Here is a 23,839-nt window from a genome sequence, read left to right on the forward strand (position 1 = left end):
CTGTGGTTGTCTTGGAGGTGTGTTTGGAGTTGTTATTATTATTATTATTATTATTATTATTATTATTATGATATTTATAGAGCGCCGTCAAATTCCGCAGCGTCCAATGGGTGGACGAACAGACATGTAGTTGTAACCATACAAGTTGGACACACAGGAACAGAGGGGTTGAGGGCCCTGCTCAATGAGCTTACATGCTAGAGGGAGTGGGGTAAAATGACACAAAAAGATAAGGATAGTATTAAACTAGTGACAGTTGCAGAAGAGGAATCAGTTGGGAGCTATTTACAGTTTAATTGATACACTTTTATGAAGAAGTGGGTTTTTAACGATTTTTTTGAAGGAGTGGAGACTGGGTAAGCATCTAACGGAGGAGGGAAGCGAGTTCCATAGGAACACTGCAGCCCTCGAGAAATCTTGAAGGCGAGCATCAGAGGTGGGAGTATGGACAGAAGATAGACGTAAGTCTTCAGCAGATCGTAAGGGCCTGGACGGGACATACTTGTGTATAAGGTAGGATAGATAGGTGGGAGCAGCATTATGTAGAGATTTGAAAGCAAGAACCAGAATTTTAAATTGAGCTCTATATTATATAGGAAGCCAATGTAGGGACTGACAGAAGGGTGAGGCATGGGAGGTGCGGGCGGACAGGAAGATGAGCCTCGCTGCTGCAATTATTATGGACTGTAACGGCGCAAGTTGGGAGCACGTAAGACCACTGAGAAGCAGATTACAGTAGTCAAGGCGAGAAAGTACAGTGGAATGGACCAACACCTTAGTCGCATCTGGCGTTAAGTAGGGGCAGATGCGCGCAATGTTTTTGAGATGGAAATGACAGGATTTGGCGATATCATGTTGGAATACTGCCCTGCGGCCCAGTCTCTGCTTCAGTATGTCCCAGTACATGTTGGCATTTATTGTTCCCTCAAGGAAGTGTAGCTCCCCAGTGCCGGAGGCACTCATGCAGGCCCAGACCATGACACTCCCACCACCATGCTTGACTGTAGGCAAGACACACTTGTCTTTGTACTCCTCACCTGGTTGACGCCACAAATGCTTGACACCATCTAAACCAAATAAGTTTATTTTGGTCTCATCGGACCACAGGACATGGTTCCAATACTCCATGTCCTTAGTCTGCTTGTCTTCAGCAAACTGTTTGTGGGCTTTCTTGTGCATCATCTTTAGAAGAGGCTTCCTTCTGCGACGACAGCCATGCAGACCAATTTGATGCAGGGTGCGGCGTATGGTCTGAGCACTGACAGGCTGACCCTCCACCCCTTCAACCTCTGCAGCAATGCTGGCAGCAGTTATAAGTCTATTTCCCAAAGACAGCCTCTGGATATGACGCTGAGCACGTGCACTCCACTTCTTTGGTTGACCATGGCGAGGCCTGTTCTGAGGAACCTTTCCTGTAAAACCGCTGTATGGTCTTGCTGCAGCTCAGTTTCAGGGTCTTGGCAATCTTCTTATAGCATAGGCCATCTTTATGTAGAGCAACAATTCTTTTCATTCAGATCATCAGAGAGTTCTTTGCCATGAGGTACCATGTTGAACTTTCAGTGACCAGTATGAGAGAGTGTGAGACCGATAAACCAAATTTAACACACCTGCTCCCCATTCACACCTGAGACCTTGTAACACTAACGAGTCACATGACACCGGGGAGGGTAAATGACTAATTGGGCCCAATTTGGACATGTCCACTTAGGGCTGTACTCACTTTTGTTGCCAACGGTTTAGACATTAATGGCTGTACACTTATTACTTTACATTGTAGCAGAGTGTCATTTCTTCAGTGTTGTCACATCAAAAGATATAATAAAATATTTACAAAAATGTGAGGGGTGTACTCACTTTTGTGAGATACTGTATATAGGTCTGTATGTCTTGGGGAATATAATCACTAAGCATTGCATAGGTAAAACAATTCATTTTCCATCAATGGGAGAAAAGGTCCCTGAAGAAGTCTCTACAGACGAAACGCGTTGGACTGAGTATTTATACTACTTCATTTTATTTTATTATTGTATTTATATTTATTTGCTATTTGCTTCAGCACTTTATATGGTACGATCAGCGGATATACCATCTGCATCATTGATCCATCTTTCCACCTTGGTCCACTTGTCAGTGGAGATATGCTTGCTGATTGTTACCTGAATGTAAGTGCAATCAGTGAAATAAATTTTTGATAATTTTATACAGTACTACTCTATGTATATCTTTCTTTTCTGCCCATTTTGAGGATCTTACATTTGGAGAAAATGTATCGTTTATTCCACACATTGATTCGCTACAGGCACCCTTAAAGGGAGATAAGCGCAGAACGGCTATACCTTTTGTAAGTTCTCTACCTCCTGGATACTTTACTTCTTGTCCATTCATGCTTCACCATATTATTATATTTATGTTTTAGATCTGTTCAAAGATCCCGTCCTGTTTTAAGGTTGTATTCTTTATTGATGTGCTATCCCTCCCCTTTAGCTTATATTGCTTGTATAGCCATATCTGCTATTTTCTGCTTCAGTATTGGGAGAAAAGGTAAACTTGTATTATACTTCTGACAGTGGGCTCCAAACACCTAAACAATCATTAGAACACAATAGCATTAGGAATACACATTTGTATTCCTAACGCTATAGTGTTCCTTTAATGTCAGATCCCATGTAATATCCTGTCAATACATTACAACGCCTGTTACACAATATGCATAGGGGGAAAAAAGAGTATTCGGCAAATTCATATAAACTACATAGGATTTGTAATACTACAGATGAAGATCTAGTTGTTGCCAGTATAGGGCAGGAGTAACACTGTCAAGTGTTTTTAAAACATATTCAATTTAATATCCAAATGAGTTATATATATATATGTATTGGTTTTAAAAATCGCAGCAATTTTAGTTATTCACAAGTCGATGTAGGGATTATTTTAGCATACCTGTATTACTATAAGGTCCTATATTTATATTTACTATGTTTATAAACATAAGACAAAGTAGGGACTATTTTGTATGTCTGATGTATTTTTTTCTGCATTTGGCAATCTTGACAAAGTGTGGAGCTTAAAGTGTGCTTCATCCTTTGTTAGCTTTACAAAAGAAATGGAGCTTGCATTTAAAGTTGTGTCCCCCAATCCACCATCAGCTGTTGTGCCGTGGCCTCTGAGATTTGAAACACCTCTTCATTGGACATGAGGACTGCTGACTCCTCCTCCACTGCCCCCACCACTATTAGTAGTATCCAGCCTCAGGATTGTGGGATTAGCAGCTTATCCATTAAGTCCACCTCCCTGGAGGCAATTGCATATTTCTTAGCCTTTTGAGGCTGCGATAACTTCTGCTGCTGCTTCCACTGGAACAGCAGCTCATACTAGCACAGCTAGTTCAAGCATTACAGCTTCTTTGTTTTGGAGCAAGGGATCAGTGAAACCAATGTACTTGTTGCTATTGCCTGTGTTACCCCTGTTTCTTGTCTCCACAAAGCAATCAAGGTAGAGCACAACAGAGCTGTTTTATCAGTTCCACTCTTTACTGAAGAGCTAGAGCAGAGTACCCAAGTTGTGCCTGCAAAGCTTGGTCTTGGTGCTGGTGGCAAAGGCGTGCGCACGGGGTGTGCCGGGTGTGCCTGGGCACACCCTAATCACACCTCCGTGCTGCACTACCTTTGGGCAGACTAACATGTCGGGTCCTCGGTCTATGACCGAGGACCCGACACAGGAGGGGGCCGGCGGCGTGCACACAATGCCGCCGGGTGAGAGGCCCCTCCTGTCCGTCTGCCCTGATCCTCAGTCTGCAGCTCCGCCGGGAGTGAGCTGCAGACTGAAGTATCTCGCGATCTCCAGCCTGTCAGAGCGTTGCCACGGCAACGCTCTGCCTGGAGATCGCGAGAATCACCATGTGGTCTGCAGCTCACTCCCGGCGGAGCTGCAGACTGAAGAGAGAGGGCGCCCAGGGAAGGTATTTAAACCCCCCTCTGCCCCCTGTCACTCACTGCCCCCCCACCCTGCCTCTGCACCCATACCCCCCTAACCCCTGTCCCTAGCCCTCTAACCCCTGTCACTCACTGCCCCCCACCCCCCCTAACCCCTGTCCCTACCCCTCTAACCCCTGCCACTACCCCTCTAACCCCTGTCCCTAACCCCTGTCACTACCCCAACCCCTGTCACTATCCCCCTAACCCCTGTCACTACCCCCTCTAACCCCTGTCACTACCCCTCTAACCCCTTTCACTACCCCTAACCCCTTTCACTACCTCCCTAACCCCTGTCACTACCCCTCTACCTCCCTAACCCCTGTCACTACCCCCCTAACCCCTGTCACTACCCCTCTAACCCCCTAACCCCTGTCACTACCCCCTAACCCCTGTCACTAACCCCCTAACCCCTGTCACTACCCCCCTAACCCCTGTCACTACCCCCCTAACCCCCGTCACTACCCCCTAACCCCGTCACTACCCCCTCTAACCCCTGTCACTACCCCCCTTAACCCCTGTCACTACCCCCCTAACCCCTGTCACTACCCCCCCAACCCCTGTCACTACCCCTCTAACCCCCTTACCCCTGTCACTACCCCCTAACCCCTGTCACTACCCCCCTAACTCCTGTCACTACCCCCTAACTCCTGTCACTACCCCCTAACTCCTGTCACTACCCCCTAACTCCTGTCACTACCCCCAACTCCTGTCACTACCCCCTAACCCCTGTCACTTTCCCTCTACCCCCCTAACCCATGTCACTGCCTCTCCACCCCCAACCCCTGTCACTGCCCCTCTACCCCCCTAACTCCTGTCTCTACCCCCCAACCCCTGTCACTACCCCTCTACCCCAACCCCGTTCACTGCCCCTCTACCCCCTAACCCCTGTCACTACCCCAACCCCTGTCACTACCCCTCTACCCCCCAACCCCTGTCACACCACTCTACCCCCCTAACCCCGTCACTACCCCCTCTAACCCCTGTCACTACCCCCCTAACCCCTGTCACTACCCCCCAACCCCTGTCACTACCCCTCTAACCCCCTAACCCCTGTCACTACCCCCTAACCCCTGTCACTACCCCCCTAACTCCTGTCACTACCCCCTAACTCCTGTCACTACCCCCTAACTCCTGTCACTACCCCCTAACTCCTGTCACTACCCCCTAACTCCTGTCACTACCCCCTAACTCCTGTCACTATCCCCTAACTCCTGTCACTACCCCCTAACTCTTGTCACTACCCCCTAACTCCTGTCACTACCCCCTAACTCCTGTCACTATCCCCTAACTCCTGTCACTACCCCCTAACCCCTGTCACTTTCCCTCTACCCCCCTAACCCATGTCACTGCCTCTCCACCCCCAACCCCTGTCACTGCCCCTCTACCCCCCTAACTCCTGTCTCTACCCCCCCAACCCCTGTCACTACCCCTCTACCCCAACCCCGTTCACTGCCCCTCTACCCCCTAACCCCTGTCACTACCCCCAACCCCTGTCACTACCCCTCTACCCCCCAACCCCTGTCACACCACTCTACCCCCCTAACCCCTGTCACTGCCCCTTTACCCCCCTAACCCATGTCACTGCCTCTCCAACCCCCTTAACCCCTGTTACTGCCCATCCACTCCCCCACCCCCTGTCACTGCCCCTCTATCCCCAACCCCGTCATTACCCCTCTATCCCCAACCCCTGTCATTACCCCTCTATCCCCCTAACCCGTCACTACCCCTCTACCACCCCTAACCCCTGTTACTACCCCCTAACCCCTGTCACTAACCGTCTACCCCCGCTACCTCCTGTCACTGCCCCTCCACCCCCCCACCTCCTGTCCCTCTACCCCCCCAACCCCTGTTGCTGCCCCTCCACCCTCCTAACCCCTGTCGCCCACACAGTGCACCCCTCACAATCATACACACTGTACCCCACACACACTGAATCCCTCACAATTACACAAACTGTACCCCTTACAATTACATACACTGTACCCCTCACAATCACACACACTGCACCCTTCACAATTACACCACACTGTACCCCTCGCAATCACACACACTGCACCCCTTACTCGCTGCACCGCTCACAATCACACACACTGCACAGCTCAGCTCACAATCACACATACACTGCACCTACGTATACTTGTATTTGTGTGTGTGTATGTATATATATATATATATATATATATATATATATATATGTGTGTGTGTGTGTGTGTGTGTGTGTGTGTATAAAAATACATATACACGCGGCGTGTGTGTTTGTGCTTTAGGGTGCACATCCTAATGCAACAGGCTGCGCACGCCTATGGCTGGTGGTAAGAAATCTAGTGATGATGTTATCACACTTAACCCCCCCTCCCCACACTCACCATTTGTCTAATTCAGGGCTAGACAAATCCTGTCTGGTGGAGGCAAGGATGCTGCACGCGAGGGAGCAGTAATCTTACTGCAGTTCCTCTCTGCTCCCTCACATGCTGTTTAGTGATGCCGGGATCCACAATATGATGTCACTCTGGCCCCGGCATCATTACAGACAGACACATTTATTTTTTAATCCAGATATATAATAATCTAATAATGTCAGTTTGGCATTGCAAATAGTTGCTGTTTTGCCGGGCATTATTGTCATTGTTTTTGCATGTCAGTACTGTCATATTACCCTTTTTTCCCTGCTTTTCTGGCTGGCTAGATGGCCCTCCTCTTCATTAACAAATTTCAGCCGAAGCGAACAGCAAGATCAACTGTACTTTGTTGGCTAAAAAAAAGGAAAAATAAATTCTGAAATCAAAGTCTAAATTCATTTTCTAGTCCCTGCTACATAACAGAATCTTAGCTGAGGTCACCCAAGAGTAAAATTACACTTTAAGTTGTGAGTAAACAGTTGAGGAGACCTAGAAATTAATGTGAAGCAAATTAACATTTTATGGAGCCTATTCATGCCTTTTAAGAACGGCCATGGGTGGAATCAAGCTTTACATTATCATAACTCCAATTAGTTAAAGGAACACTATAGAGTCAGGAACACAAACATGTATTCCTGACCCTATAGGGCTAAACCCACCATTTAGGTGGCTTGCCCACCTTAGCCCCCTTAAAAGGTATTTAAACTTACCTTATTTCCTGCACCAAGTGGGTCTGCCGGTGCTGGCGCCGTCCCCTTGGTGACATCATCAGATATGCCGATTTGTAGCAATTCCAATGACTTATACTCGAGTTTTTAGGATCTAATTTTATTTAGAAATTTCCCACCCTAGTCTTATACTCGAGTCAATAAGTTTTCCCAGTTTTTTGGGGTAAAATTTGGGGCCTCGGCTTATATTCGGGTCGGCTTCTACTCGAGTATATACGGTATGTCAAAATTAGCAGCACCCTATAATGATGTTCATGTACCTCTTTAGATGATGAAGATTTTAACAAAAGTAAAGCCAAAATGGAGAAGCCATATGTGAATAACATACCTTATAACAAGTACACCTTGTGATTCAATATCTTGTAGAACCGCCTTCAGCAGCAATAACTTGAAGCAATTGTTTTATGTATGACTTTGTTAGTCTCTCACATCGTTGTGGAACATTGTGGAATTTTGGCCCACTCTTCTTTACAATGTTATTCAGTTCATTGAGGTTTGCTGGCATTTGTATATGCACAGCACATGGTCCCGCCATAGCATTTCAATCATTCTGAAGTCTGGAATTGACTGGACCGTTGCAACACCTTGATTATTTTACTCTTCACGAATACTGTTGTAGATTTGCTGATGTGCTTGAGCTCATTGTTCTGTCGCATGACCCAATTTTGGGCCAAGCTCTAACTGTCAGACAGATGGCCTTATATGTGCCTCTAGAATACATTAATATGCAGAGGAGTTCACGGTCATCTCAGTGACTGCAAGCTTCTCAGGTCATGTGGCTGCATAACAAGCCCAAATCATCACCCCTCCACCACCATGCTTGACAGTTGGTATGAGGTGTTTGTGCTGATATGCTGAGTTTGGTTTTCGCCAAACGTGTCTCTGTGCATTATGGCCAAACATCTCCATTTTGACCTTGTCTGTCTGAAGGACATTGTTCCTGAAGTCTTGTAGCTTATTCAGATGCAACTTTGCAAACCTAACCCATGCTGCAATGTTTTGATAAGAGACTTTCTCCTGGCAACCAAGCAGACTATACTTGTTCAGTCTTTTGTTTTTTTTAATTTCTCTGAGAATTGCACGGTCTGCCCTTGGGAGTGAATTTCCTGGGAATCCCACTCCTGGGAAAATTGGAACTGATTTGAATGTTTTCCACTTGTAGTAATCTTTCTCACTATAGTAAGAAAGATTATTCCCTTCCGAGTTTGATGGGCAGCAAAAATTGCTTCTCTGAGATCATTGCTGATGTCTTTCCTCCTTGGCATTGTGTTAACACAGACCTGAATGCTCCAGACAAGCAAATTGCTAAAACTTCGGGTTTCATACAGGTGGTCACACTTGTGTGGTTTAGGAGCGGGATAAAGTCAAGGGTGCGTGCAAAGTGTGCCCCCAATCTTGTTCTCACCGGGACCGCATGCACCTGCACCTTGGTTACATCAACCAAACTTGCTTATACATAAACACCGCAGAAGATTAATACACACAATATTCTGTGCGTTTTAGCAGTATTGCTGCCGTACCAGCAGATCGCAGTAAGGATCCCACACTGCCTGTAATGCCAGAACAATGAGGATTGCATCCTGAGATTTCTCAATAAATGCTGGACTAACGAAACAACTAGCAGATTATATTTAGCAGACAAAAAATGGGGCTATTGGTTCTAGGTGTTTACATATGACCATGAACAATGTTCTTTGAAGAAGGCTTTTACTCAAATCTGTCCATCACGAGGAAGTTGCAACTATGTCGCAAAATATAATGCTTCAGTAAATTTCTGTTTTCCACAATTGTACAACCTCGCCACCTGTAGGCGAAACTCGACATATTCCAGAAGCATCATTTCTATTAAATTCTCTGAGCACTTTGAGTCAGTAGCAGTCTTTCTTAAATACAGATCTGGATTGTAAGGACTATCGAGGGATTTTCTTTATTCAGTCTCATTATAAACCATAGGAATGGGTGACTCGGGTTCATAATATGATATAAGTAGAATAGTGGTACATTGTTTAATGTGATATGTTAGCACCTAGAACCAATAGCGAATTTTTTTCTGCTAAATACGATCTGCTAGTTGTTTCTTTATTTGATTGAGAAATCGCAGAATGCAAACGTCATTGTCCTGGCATTACTGGCAGCTTGCGGGATTCTTACTGTGATCAGCTGGTTCGGCAGCCACGGCAGCAATAGTAGTAAAACACATAGAATATTGTGTGTATTAATCCCCTACGGTGTGTATTTATAAGCAAGTTTGGTTGTTTTATTTTTTTCAGGCTGGGATCCACTGTGACCTGAGCATCTCAAATGCTATAGCAACTTATGTAACCGATGCACAGTATATATGTGTATTTGTGTGTGTGTGTGTGTGTACTTGTTCTATATTTGTTTCTCCTGATGAAAGTTTATATTTCACACTGAAACGTCAACATACTGGCTAATAAAAGTTGTGTTTTTATTCTTTACCCTTTATGAAAATTGTTCCGGAGGCTGACCATCTTTTAGAAAATGTGTATTTAACCTGCTGGTTACCAGCAGCGGTCGTTTACATGTCACTGATACTTGAGTGCATACCTAATGTGGAATAGGTAGGTAGATAGATATAGTGTAAATCAGGGAACCAAAAGGGGTGAGAGTAGAAAAATCACTGACTAATAATCACTCCTCCAAGCAGCTTTCATAGAAGCTGAGAATAGCAGATGGTACAACAAATCCACAGGAGCACTATTCAAGTTAAGAATCCATTTACATAAGCAGCAACAACAGATAAAATGAAGACCGCTACCCGCATCACTTTCAATCAGAATATGTTGATAGTCCATTCTCTATGTGAAGCAGGCAAAGAGCCAAATCGCTCACGCACCCTGTACTACTTCCTGGAGGCAGGGTTGTGACATCTTCCACGGATTTGCGATGATGCATTTCGCTGAAGTTCTGGTTTCTTCTTTTTCTAACAGGTCACCGCAATGTAGACTCCAGTCACTAAAGGTACTCTGTAGGAGGTCTCTCTAGGAAAGGTACCATGAACTACAGCTTCCGAGGAGGAGATAGGCTACATATTACCTCAGAATTGTCCCTATTTAATAGGGACAGCCCTATTTTGGGTCTAAATCCCTCTGTCCTTCCTTTTTCCTAACGTCCCTATTTTCTAAGATCTCCATATGGTTTGTTTTTGTGAGTGCATAACAGAACTCCACAGTAATAATACAATAATGTGTCTTTAAACTACAGTAAATTTGTTTAGAAATCATCCTGTGTAAATAAGATTGCTTTGTTCCTTTTAACTTACGTTTCAGTAGTATAAATTATTTGTAAGTCACCTAAAATTTATCATAGCAACCCCACCTCGTATCCCTAAAATTAAACTGTCCCTCCCCACCCCCCCCCCCCCCCCACAGGTCCGTTGCAGAGTACACCATTGAATTCCGTACCCTTGCTTCAGAGGTCGACTGGACTAACAGCGGTTTAATCACTGCCTTTTCCGAAGGTCTGTCTGATGCAGTACTTGATGAGACTGCTTCTAAAGAATTACCAGAAAAACTTAATGAGTACATCATTTACATGATGCATATTGATAACCGTCTAAGAGATAGACAGAACCAGAAATAGAACTAGCCGTTCCAACTTGTCTATTGCCCCCCTTTTCTCCACTCATATTTTACCAACTCCATCTCACCCACCTGATCCCATGTAATTAGGGGTGATGAGATTATCTGAGGCTAAAAAACTATATAGGAGAAACGAAGGACTTAGGTGTGATGTATATGTCCCCTGGTATGCCTCATAATAGGTTTAAGCTATACTGTTTTTGCTGCTTGTAGTGCCACTCAAAGAAAGAACCACACCTTTGGTTACCAACCTTTGATCACACAGGAAACCTTACCTCTTACCTTAACGGTAGGGTCTTTACACAAGGAACTTATCACCTTCCAAGTTATTTAATCTCCTTCTTGTCCCATAATACTTGGTTTTCCATGGCTTTTCAAGCACAATCTGCGTATTGATTGGGTTAAGGGTGAGATTATAGAATGGAATGGTGAATGTAGACTTAAGTGTATTCAACCCGTATCTAAGAGCTTGGGCATGGTTAATGTATCTACTACTGCTCCTCTTTCTACTGAGGTTCCTCTCCCCTATTTGGAGGTTAAAGAAGTGTTTAACAAAGTACACACTAAAGTTTTATCTCCACACAGGTCTTACGATCGCTCCATTGATTTGCTTCCTGGTAGTATACCTCCTAAGGGTGGTGTATATACCGTATTCCCTCAAGAAAGCAAAATCATACAGGAATACATGAACTAGTCCTTGTCTAAAGGTCACATACATAGATCTTCTTCTCCAGCCGGTGCTGGTTTCTTCTTTGCATCTAAAAAAGGAGATCTACGTCCCTGTATCGACTATATGGCATTAAATAAGATCACTGTGAAAAATGCCAATCCTATACCGCTCATTTCCAAATTATTTGCCAGACTCCAAGGTGCCAGAGTTTTCACCAAACTTGACCTTAGGAGTGCGTATAATTTGGTGAGGATAAAGGAGGGACATGAGTGGAAAACGGCTTTCGATACTAGAAATGGGCATTACGAGTATTTAGTCATGCCTTTTGTAATGCCCCAGCCGTATTTCAGGATCTTATAAACTATGTACTTAGAGAATTCATTCATACGTTTGTATTGGTGTATCTTGACAATATACTCCTATTCAGGGAGTGCAGAATTATTAGGCAAGTTGTATTTTTGAGGATTAATTTTATTATTGAACAACAACCATGTTCTCAATGAACCCAAAAAACTCATTAATATCAAAGCTGAATATTTTTGGAAGTAGTTTTTAGTTTGTTTTTAGTTTTAGCTATTTTAGGGGGATATCTGTGTGTGCAGGTGACTATTACTGTGCATTATTATTAGGCAACTTAACAAAAAAACAAATATATACCCATTTCAATTATTTATTTTTACCAGTGAAACCAATATAACATCTCAACATTCACAAATATACATTTCTGACATTCAAAAACAAAACAAAAACAAATCAGTGACCAATATAGCCACCTTTCTTTGCAAGGACACTCAAAAGCCTGCCATCCATGGATTCTGTCAGTGTTTTGATCTGTTCACCATCAACATTGCGTGCAGAAGCAACCACAGCCTCCCAGACACTGTTCAGAGAGGTGTACTGTTTTCCCTCCTTGTAAATCTCACATTTGATGATGGACCACAGGTTCTCAATGGGGTTCAGATCAGGTGAACAAGGAGGCCATGTCATTAGATTTTCTTCTTTTATACCCTTTCTTGCCAGCCACGCTGTGGAGTACTTGGACGCGTGTGATGGAGCATTGTCCTGCATGAAAATCCTGTTTTTCTTGAAGGATGCAGACTTCTTCCTGTACCACTGCTTGAAGAAGGTGTCTTCCAGAAACTGGCAGTAGGGCTGGGAGTTGAGCTTGACTCCATCCTCAACCCGAAAAGGCCCCACAAGCTCATCTTTGATGATACCAGCCCAAACCAGTACTCCACCTCCACCTTGCTGGCGTCTGAGTCGGACTGGAGCTCTCTGCCCTTTACCAATCCAGCCACGGGCCCATCCATCTGGCCCATCAAGACTCACTCTCATTTCATCAGTCCATAAAACCTTAGAAAAATCAGTCTTGAGATATTTTTTGGCCCAGTCTTGACGTTTCAGCTTGTGTGTCTTGTTCAGTGGTGGTCGTCTTTCAGCCTTTCTTACCTTGGCCATGTCTCTGAGTATTGCACACCTTGTGCTTTTGGGCACTCCAGTGATGTTGCAGCTCTGAAATATGGCCAAACTGGTGGCAAGTGGCATCTTGGCAGCTGCACGCTTGACTTTTCTCAGTTCATGGGCAGTTATTTTGCGCCTTTGTTTTTCCACACGCTTCTTGCGACCCTGTTGACTATTTTGAATGAAACGCTTGATTGTTCGATGATCACGCTTCAGAAGCTTTGCAATTTTAAGAGTGCTGCATCCCTCTGCAAGATATCTCACTATTTTTGACTTTTCTGAGCCTGTCAAGTCCTTCTTTTGACCCATTTTGCCAAAGGATAGGAAGTTGCCTAATAATTATGCACACCTGATATAGGGTGTTGATGTCATTAGACCACACCCCTTCTCATTACAGAGATGCACATCACCTAATATGCTTAATTGGTAGTAGGCTTTCGAGCCTATACAGCTTGGAGTAAGACAACATGCATAAAGAGGATGATGTGGTCAAAATACTCATTTGCCTAATAATTCTGCACTCCCTGTATTCTTCTGATCTCTCCACTCACCACGTGCATGTAAAACAAGTTTTACAAACACTACTTAAAAATGAATTATACTGTAAATGTGAAAAGTGCCTATTTTGTCAGACAGAGATTCAGTTCCTGTGTTATGTGATTTCTGTTTCTGGTTTCCAAATGGATCTGAAAGCTATTCAGCATTTTATAGGCTTTGCCAATTATTATTGTGGGTTCATAAAGGTGTCCTCTACAGTTATAGCCCCCATTACTAACCTAACTCGTAAGGGTGTAAACTGTCACATATTGTCACAGGAAGCTAAAGAAGCATTTGATTATCTCAAAACCTTGTTTGCTTCTGCTCCCATACTAGTGTACCCTGATACCTGTACACCTTTTATATACAGGGCACCCTTTTACACCCTTGTGGGTTTTTCTCCAGAAAACTATCACCAGCAGAAAGAAACCATGATATAGGCAACAGAGAACTGTTAGCCATTATCCTGGCCTTAAAAAAAATGGCAGCATCTTTTGGAGGGTTCTAAAGATCCACTTTTGAACATCACTGATCACAAGAATCTGGCTTACAGATTCTGGCTTTCTTCTCGACATATCAGGTTAAAGGTACACTCTATGAAGTTTGCACCCAGATACATAGGCCCTTTTCGTGTCCATCGCAAGATCAACCCTGTTTCTTACTCTCTTGCCCTTGCTGCTAATCTTCATATTCTGAATACCTTCCATGTCTCCTTGCTTAAAGCGGCACTGTCATGCCGAACTTACCTTTCCTCAATCTCTTCCTCTTCTCCCCCTCTCTCAGGATCTGTTCTCCGTTTCTTCCTGTCTGCTATAGTTTTCTTTAAAATCATAAGACAAAGTAGGGACTCTTTGCCTTATGGAGGTTTCCTCCGCTTGAGCAGCTCTGACCAGCGGAGGACCAAAGTGTGCTTAATTTCTGCTGGTCAGAGCAATTTTCCCGCAATTCTCACCTTTCCTCCCTGTTCCCACGATGCTTCCTGTCATTTTAGCCGAAACTGCCGAATTGCGTTCTAACTGAATGAGAACAGTATGTTCGTTTGTTTTAGAACGCAATTTGGGACTTTGTTGTGTCGGAATTTCATTCGAATGAATGAAACTCCGATCCTATTCGTGCCATGGCTGCATCTTGAAGCCGCTTAGTAGATAGGTAGGTAGACGGCGGGAGGGGGCCATAATGATAAAGAGTGGGGGGACCTACTGTCCTCCCCCTCTCCGGCCACCACCCCTCGGCGGCGGGTGGGGGCCATAAAGATAATGAGGGGGGACCTACTGTCCTCCTCCTCTCCGGCCCCCACCCCTCGGCGGCGGGTGAGGGCCATAATGATAATGGGGGGGACACCTACTGTCCTCCCCGGGCCCCACCTCTGGGCGGCGGGTGGGGGCCCTAAGTCAATTAACCCCCAACCTCCATCAAAGGTGACTAGGGATCCCCAAGACCCTAGTCACTCACCCCCCACCACCCAAATAAAAAAGCCCCTACCTACCCCCCTCACCCTAAAAAATAGTGAGGGGGGAATAAAATTACTACCCTGTAAAGTAAAATTAAACTTACCATTCAACGTCTTATTTTTTCTAAAATCTTCATTTTTCAGCCCCAAAAAAGGCCAAATAAAAATCCATTAAACCTGTCGAACTTAAAATAAAATAAAAAACCCAAACGCCAAAAAAAAAAACCTGACGAAAAAGAAAAAACATGAGCGCAAAAAAAATAATCCATCTTCACCCATGGAGGGCTCCGCGCAGACTGAGCTCTGCAGGGCGGGGAATGGCTTATAAAGCCTTGCCCCGCCCTGCAATTAGGCTAAGAACACTGATTGGTGGGAAAATTACAAAGAACTTTCCCACGCTGTGTAAGATGACACAGAGCACTGTGATTGGATGGCTTGAAATAAGGCTGCTCACTGTTTAGTAGACATGCCCCTACTCGCGGTATAGCGAGTAGGGGCATTCGGGAGATTTTAATCTCCCTTATGCTATTTTGGAGGTCAAATTGACACCCATAGAGTGACAGGGGGACCTGGGGGGGCTTATGAAGTGGCAGGGAGCACTGCTCCCTGCCGCTTCTATAGTTACATATTACAAGGAGAGAGCTGCAAGCCGGTAGCTCCCTCCTTGTAATAAACTGAACAAACAAACTAACACTGATACACAGTGTTAGTTTGTTCGTCTGATTTTTTTATTCATTCATTCGTCTGTGTGATGAATGAATGAATGAATAGATGGAATTCCCGTTCGCATGTCCAGGTGTTTCACTGGGCATGTGCGGGAATCTCACAGTCTGTCTAGTGTGGGCAGATGACGTGTCCCACAGGGACTTCACCTACCCACACAAAGATGGCGGCGCCCTGAATATAGATCGGGGCAGAAAATAAAGATTAATAAATAGGTAATATGGGGGGCTTAGGGGCATTTGGGGGTGACTAAGGGGTCAATTGGATGTAGTGGAGGCGGGAGGGGGGTTAAAAAAAAAGGGATTCGGCATGACAGTGCCGCTTTAAACCTTTGGTTTGTAATAAGTACACTACTCCTTCGGTTCCTCCTCCTCCTGTGGTTGTTGACGGTCAAGAGGAGTACGAAGTCAGTTCCGTTGTTGATTCCAGGTTGTCCCGTGGTTCTCTTCAATATTTGGTCGACTGGAGGTCCCGAAGAAAGGTCTTGGGTTACTGCGACTGAGGTTCATGCTGGTCATCTGCTCCGATCTTTCCATGCCAAGTTTCCTCTGAAACTTGGTTCAGCCCACCCGGTGGGCGGTCTTCGAGTGGGGGGTACTGTCACGGCACAGGGGGTCTGTATCGACGCGGTCGCGTCTGATCAGTGCGGCCGCGCTGATACTTCAGATAAAAGTAAGTCCCTGATCGGTGCGGCCACACATGAGCAGGGCGGTCGCATCGAAAAAAGGGAAAGCGTTACCTGGATCGCGGCAGCCGCCCGATCCTTCAAGAAGATGGGTCCTGGCTGGTGCCACGTTCTAAGGGACGCTGGCTCCTGTGGTCCCGTTCTTACTGTTAAAGGGGGCACTGCCCACATTAAAGATGATGCCGGCATGTGTGTGATGTCATGTTATCGATGCACACGCACGTTTTGCGGTCAAAACCCATGTACTAACCAATCACAGCACTGAGAGGCATATTTAAACCCTGTAATGTATTTTCTCACTGCCCTGTCGTGGTTTCCACTTGTTGGTTGTCAGAGAGCGCGTTCTTGGTATATTTTTCTGGTTATTGACTTTGGCTATTGTTTTTGACTTTCCCTACTTCTGGTATCCTGACCCTTGGCTAGTTATTCGTTATTTGTCTCATTCTGTATCCCCGACCCTGGCTTGTTATTTGACCATTCTCTTTTATGTTAAGTCCGGCCATTCTAAGGTCCGCTATACGTTGTTTGTGTTAATATAGTTTTGCGTGTTGGGTCACACAGTAATCGTGAAACTCTGTCCATAATTTCTGCTGTGCCCTTCTGTGGGATTCATTTTACTGATGGATTGTGGGTGAATTTTATTGGCAACTGAAACACAACCGAGCTTTAAGTTCTACCCATTGTCATCTTTTGTGAACTAGACTTTTGTAAATAAGGAAACTTGGCTCTTGATAAAAAAAAAAAAAAAAAAGATTCACACTCAGGGAGCTATATAGATGCAGATTAGATGAAGTTCATTTTTTGTGAAAGATTTGCTTTAAATATTTTTTGTATATACATTTGATAGCATGGTGTAGCTAACATCACTGCATATCTGACTTGACAGTCTACTTCCCTCAATTTGGGTTAAAAAGGGTTTTTTACTCTAAGAAATATTGTACATTTTTCACTGCCAGAGTGACCTGCAGTATAATGCACGGATAACGAAAATTTATGGAAATTTCAGATCTGTGTAGGATATGAGGAAACTAATCACAGGCAAATGTGGCACATAGAGGGCTCAAGTTTTTTATTATTATTTGATATCAGTGTTCTTGTAAGAAGTGTTCAAGATAAGATTACAACAAATGCATTTTAATTGGATGGTTTCTTGTATGACTTTTTGCAATGCAATCAGTATTCCCTATCATATAGATATCAGTTTGTGGCAGATCAAGGCATTTGCCATTCTTCACACTGTGTATAATTTTAGATCTGATGACATTATTAATTTAAAATGTCTAATTAAAAAAAAACGAAATATCAGAACTTTCGATTCCCCATTTTCCTTCTAATTTATATGCACATTTGTTTATTTTTCCCTGTTAATTAAGTTCCTCTGTGACCGAACACAAAATACATTAAAAACGAGTACAAAATACCTTGGTTAATTTAGCCTAATCTGAATTGTTTTCATTAGAAAGTCTTCATTACTCCTAAGGAAAGTTAATAAATGAATACTTGTGGAACAGTAGTTTCATACCATTTAAAAGTGCACACAATGAACAGTTACAGATGTACTTTCTGTAACCAGAAACATTTTAGGCCCAAAGTCTTTTATTGAAACCATCACTGTTTCCACAGCCCAGCCTCTCAGGAGTTATCAGAACACTCCAAGCACCATAGCCAAAGGTCCCAACATTGGAATCCTGTGATTCAAGAGGCTAGAGGCAGGGTTTAAAGGTGCCGGGTTAATCACGTGATTTGCGTCATTGGCACAACCCAAAGAGGGCATTGGGCCTATCCTGAATGGAGGACACTCCACCGAAATTAATGGCAGGTCAGCTTGGTATGAATGTATGCCAGGCCTCCTGCCAATGTATGCAGCAATGCTTCAGGGCTTTCCTGCATGGTCCTAGTTTCCTGAGTGTATCATTAGATGCTTTTTGGGACAATTAGGAGGCTGTCGTAACCACTACAGTGAGCTAGCTTGTTGGCTGAGGCTTAGGCAGAACTTCCAGCTCTTTGTCAGCTGCAGTGAACGAGGTGAGCAGCACTTGACTGATCCGATCGCAGTGTAGTGGTTATGGTGGTGGACACATTTTTTTTTAAATACTTATTTTTATCATTCTTTTTTTGTTGAAAATGTTTGATGGCATTTTAACAATCTGTGGGCCATAGTGTACGTTCCTTTCACAAAAGTGTCCTCTCTAGTCTTACAGTTATAGCCATTTTTCGGCCCACAGTGCTTATGAACAGAACATTTGCAAGTGGGGTTAAAAACAAATTCTGTTGTTACTCCCCAAGTAGCTAAATCACATTCAAGAGAGGTGGCTGTGGAGGAGATCTTTTTGAGTGAAGGAGCTCCCTTGGGGTCCTTCTCAAGGTTGCTTGGGTACCCAGGGAATGCCAAATGTGATTGAACCCTCTCCTTTATGTATCCTTTATTCCCAGAGGGAGTTGGGGGTTGTCGTGTTTTTGGAACCTATAAAGAAAAGGCTACAAAAACCAAAGTGTAAGTGTGTAATTAAACATGCTTATGTTGCCCAATATGAAACCTGTATTTTCTACTCATAAAAGAGCACTTTGTACATAGTGGGCATAGTGTTGCCTCTTTCTGTGACCATAGAGTTACCTCTTGAGGGTCCACCTCCATCACATAAAAAATAATGCACGTTACTTCACTGACCCAACATTTACTACCCTGTTCCTTACATGTCCATCTTGCATGCTTTTCATTGCTGGGGCATACAATGGATTACAGCATGGTACACTGTTCGACTAATAGTCATAACATCCTGGAGTAAAGCAGTGCACCAAGTGCTCTCATGAAGCTTGGTTTATGAATGGAAGTTTATTTAAATACACAGTCTGCTTTATATAGACACAGTTAAACTTATTTTTCAGAAACCAGATTAAAACCTGTATTAAATAGTAGTGGTAACTCGGATACAGGGTTATTACAAACCCTAGAAGCTCTGATGCCGTGGCTTTAAAAAAAAAATTACTGGTGGATATTAACAATTTTGAGTATTTCACATACAACTCCGAATGTACATTTTGAATTAAAGTTCTATCCGAGATGTGTCAGAGCATCATCTTCATAGTTTTCCAAAATGTTCTAAAGGGCTTAGTTTGGACAATGTAGCATTGACAGTGTGTCTTGGCTTACTAATCATTCAGTCTCCTGTGGAGGCAGAGAATGAGAAATCACTGCCATTGGAGGAACAGAAATTGCTGCCCTTTCCCTCTTAACCATTCAGTAATAAAGACCACATCTCCAGTCCACCTAAAGAACACCAACTGGTTAAGACTGTCTTGTGTTTGGTTTCGCTATTGCTAAAAAAAGGAAACATGGTCATATGAAAGTGTGTAATATCAAATAATTGAACTATAGAGCAAAGGTATGCCTTTCAAATATGCCATGTAACAATTTCTATAAGTGTATTATTTCTTGTTTACATTAAGAACAAATTTAAATTGGCTAATTTACATTTATGTTCCATTTTGTCAGCTGTGTTGGCTGCAGATGGACACCAAGTTGTCTTGGAAGAAGGACTGGATCGTGACATTGTAGAGCTTGTAGTAAATGGAGAAACCGTTTTTCAATGTAACATAAAAGATTTAGATTTTGGTAAGGATAAATACATTTTATATCAAGAATTCATTAATCATAATAATAATCATTCATGTTAATCATAATCAAAGTCTAAATTCTTCATCCTAAACCAAATACTAATCCCAAATCTAAACCAAATACTAATCCCAAATCTAAACCAAATACTAATCCCAAATCTGAACCTAACATTAATCCTAACCCATACACTAATTCTATGTCTAACCCTAATCGTAACATTAGTCCTAATCACAATCCTTACCCTATAAAAAGTGATACAAGGTTTCCATCTGCTTATGTCAGCAGACAATTCCCACTGCTGATTTTAGCAGGGGGATTCCCTTGCCGGTCCTGATCCTAATCCAGTCCCTAATCTGAAACCTATTTCCAATCCTGAAATTTATTTCTAAACCCATTTACAATGTAAACCCATTATTAAAGGACCAATATAGGCACCCAGACCACTTCAGCTTAATGAACTGGTCTGGGTGCCAGGCCCAGCTAGGATTAACCCTTTTTTCTATAAACATAGCAGTTTCAGAGAAACTGCTATGTTTATAATAGGGTTAATCCAGCCTCTAGTGGCTGTCTCAATGACAGCCGCTAGAGGAGCTTCCGCGCTTCTCACTGTGATTTTCACAGTGAGAAGACGTCAGTGTCTATAGGAAAGCATTGTGAATGCTTTCCTATGGACTGGCTGAATGCGCGTGTGCGGGGCTCGTGCCGCGCATGCGCATTCAGACGATGACGAGGAGAGGAGGAGGAGAGTCCCCCGCCCGGCGCTGGAAAAATAGGTAAATTTAACCCATTACAACCCCTAGAGCCTGAGGGTGGGGGCACCCTCAGGGCACTATAGTGCCAGGAAAACAAGTATGTTTTCCTGGCACTATAGTGGTCCTTTAAACCGAATCTTAATCCTTAATCTTTAACCATAATTTAATCCTAATCACAAAAGGTTTCCTTTTGTTAATATCAGTACTGATATTAACAAAGGGAATTTTAAGGCAAAGCAGAGTGGTATTTTCAGTATGACAGCTTTCTATCTTTTACAGTATTATGCCAAATGCATTGGAACCAGTGCTGGGCAATTGACAAAGAGATGAGAAACTAAACAGAAGGGTACCAGGGTGTGTGGAAGGATGGTAATTCTCCATGCATGAGAATATGTTCTCATAGAATTCTCTTAAGAATATTGTATATTCACCATAACATATTTAATTTTGGTAAGAACCCAGATCTAGGCTTCACCATGTGCAAGACTTGGAGTTCCTGACTTTCATTGTTTTCACAATAGCTCCACAGATCCTGCAAATTGGCTGGTGGGCTCCCTATGGAATTGGGCATGAAGCTCACAAACAGAGCACTTAGCACATATTAATCGCCTGTAGTTGTACTACAGTATATGTCAGCTGGCGGGCACCCATTGGTGCTTTTATGCGACCTATGTTGATGAAGCCTTCTGTGCCCGTGGGCCTAGCGTAGACCTGCACTGTGTTAACTGTATGTGATGTATTGGATATTTTTATATTGTTTTATTGACAGTTTTTTTTTTTTTTTTTTTTTAGGTGGTGATGGACAGCTAGACCCTCTTTGTGAAGAAGCCAGAAAAGCTGTACTCAGAAGTTACTAATCGGCATAAACATATTCCTTTATGTCCAACACTAATCATTTTAGATATTCAACATTACAGTGGCTGTTGTTTTCAGCTATATTTCTAAAGCTATGGATTTACAAACTGTTGTAAAATATATGCAATATATGCTAATACATGGCTAATAAATGCATAAAGAGTATATATGCAATTCTTTTCTGTGAGGTCTTGCTTATTTATCAATGTCTCACTACTTGGTAGGTGTAGTTTGCCTTGGGTAGTGGAACTTTTTATTGGCAAGTCAAATGTATTATTCTTTGGTATATGCAAATATAACCCTGTTTGTAATAGAAGGTTGTAATTTTAGCCACATTTTACAATTATATTTTATTATTTAGTAAGCAATATTGTCAGAAAAGTTTGATGTCACTGCTTATTTATGCCCAAATATTAATTCTGTAACCTTCATCCAATAGCTGAGTTCTATACGAAACAAGGAATCTTAAAGGACCACTCCACACCCCAAAAGTACTTCAGCTTGCTAGAGTGCATTATGGGTGAGGAGTACCCTAGTTTAACCGCAGTTTATAAAAGTGCTTTCTCTAACAAATCAGCACTTTTATAAATGAACTAGGGAACTCCCCCTTGGCTGTCAATCAAACAGCCAGGAAGGATTCCATTCTACTTCCAGGTAGTTATTGTCATGATCCAGCAGACCGGGAAAAAGATCAGGCGAGGAGCAGTAGATTTGGATATCATCTGCGCACATGTGATAATGGAAAAAATAAAAAATACAATAAAGAATATCAAGAGAGGCCATGTAAATAGACAGTAGTTTTGAGAGAATTTAAGAAGGGGAGGAAACTAAAGAAGGAAACATTGACGAAGCAGTCAGAGAGGTAGGAAGTGAACCAGGAAAGAGCAGCTTCACTGAGGCCAAGGGTGAGAAGGAGAAGCAGGTGGTCAACAGTGTCAAAAAAGCAGACAGAAAAGGAATAAGTAACGAATAGTAGCCCTTTTGATATGGCTGTCCCTAAGTGATTAGTAACTTCTGTCAGGGCGGTCTCAATGGAGTGTAGCACTCCGAGCGAGGAATTGGAGTAAGTTGAGTATGAACAAGTCTTTCACGTTTTTGTGTTTTTTTGGGTTTTTTATGTGATCACTACGTGTTTGAAGGGTGAGGGGAAAATGCTAGAAGAAAGAGAGAGCTTGAAGCTTTTAGTCACAGATGGGATTGTCGCAGATTTGAGAGAGTAAATTGTGAGGGCATTTTTAAAGATAGCATGTGGTAGGGTAGGAAGAAATGAGAAGTGCAGAAACATTCTCTTCAGAAACAGGAGTTAAGATATTAAGTTTAGTGGAGGAGGGCAGGCAAAGGGTTGGCCATTCTAGGGGAGAAGGGAGCAAGGCAATTTCTTTTCAAACAGCTAGACACCAGAACATAGAAGTAGACCAGTGCTAGAGAAACTGAGCAGAAAAAAGGGGATGGATCTGAGGGTAGGGGATTCCCTCCAAGACTCCTAACAGTTAAAAAATAAAAACAAAAAGGATACAGGGTATGCCAATGTGAATATATATTAGAACCAAGATTGTGAATATAACAGCAATGGAATAAAATTAAAACTTTAAAAAAATAATTTAGTATACTCTAACACCATGAACTAGCTCTGTAGTTGTTGACTACATCTGCCTTAATGCTCTTACAACCAAAATACTGGCAAAGCATCAAGATCGATATATCCACATCGTCTGTCGTGCGAAGGTTGCCTAACCTTGAACTAGATGCTCCCATCCATAAATGATTTTAGATACTCCTATTCTACACTAGGTCCTCAAATCCAGCAAATACTCCTTCCAATAAGATACTGCCACTTGAACTAGATATCCCTACCCACCTATAAAATACACCAAACTAGCACTACATACTATCAAACAGCACTAGATACACTCATCCTGCAGTTCTTTTCTCCCCTCTGGTAAGATATACTACCATCATGCACTGTATACTCCCATCCTACATTAGATATATACTCCCAAGCAGCTATTTTTCCCCTTAGGTAACAATGCTCCCAGACATCAAAAATATACTCCCACCCAACTTGATACTTTTATCCTACTTTCAGTATGTATTTCCACCCAGTAATAATATACCATCACACCTATAAAATAGTCCCACCGAACACTAGGTACGTCCATCCAGCCCTTCTATACTTTCTCTTAAACATTACATGTTTGAGAGATAATTGAGCTCCAATTAAGCTAATCCAATTATCTCTCAAAAAGGAAAAGTTTGGAAGTCTGGTTTCAGTATAAACTAACTCTCTCATTTGCCATATGTCTCGATTCCCCCTTAGATTAGGAGTCCTTTGATATGAACAAGTCTTGTGTTCCAATATCATAAGCCTTATTTTTATCATATTT

General features: G+C 43.0%; 1 protein-coding gene across 1 annotated transcript in view; it reads left to right on the top strand.

Annotated features, from left to right (window-relative positions):
* C10H10orf53 (chromosome 10 C10orf53 homolog) overlaps window positions 1–21,572 on the top strand; it is a 36,802-nt gene extending 15,230 nt beyond the window's left edge. The window contains exons 2-3 of the mRNA XM_063434646.1: window positions 19,726–19,845; window positions 21,393–21,572. Coding sequence (XP_063290716.1) covers window positions 19,726–19,845; window positions 21,393–21,457 — 185 coding nt within the window. The 3' untranslated portion in view covers window positions 21,458–21,572. The remainder of the gene's footprint in view (window positions 1–19,725; window positions 19,846–21,392) is intronic.
* The last annotated feature ends 2,267 nt before the right edge of the window (window positions 21,573–23,839 follow it).

The sequence above is a fragment of the Pelobates fuscus genome, chromosome 10 (assembly GCF_036172605.1).
Source record: "Pelobates fuscus isolate aPelFus1 chromosome 10, aPelFus1.pri, whole genome shotgun sequence".
NCBI lineage: Eukaryota > Metazoa > Chordata > Amphibia > Anura > Pelobatidae > Pelobates > Pelobates fuscus.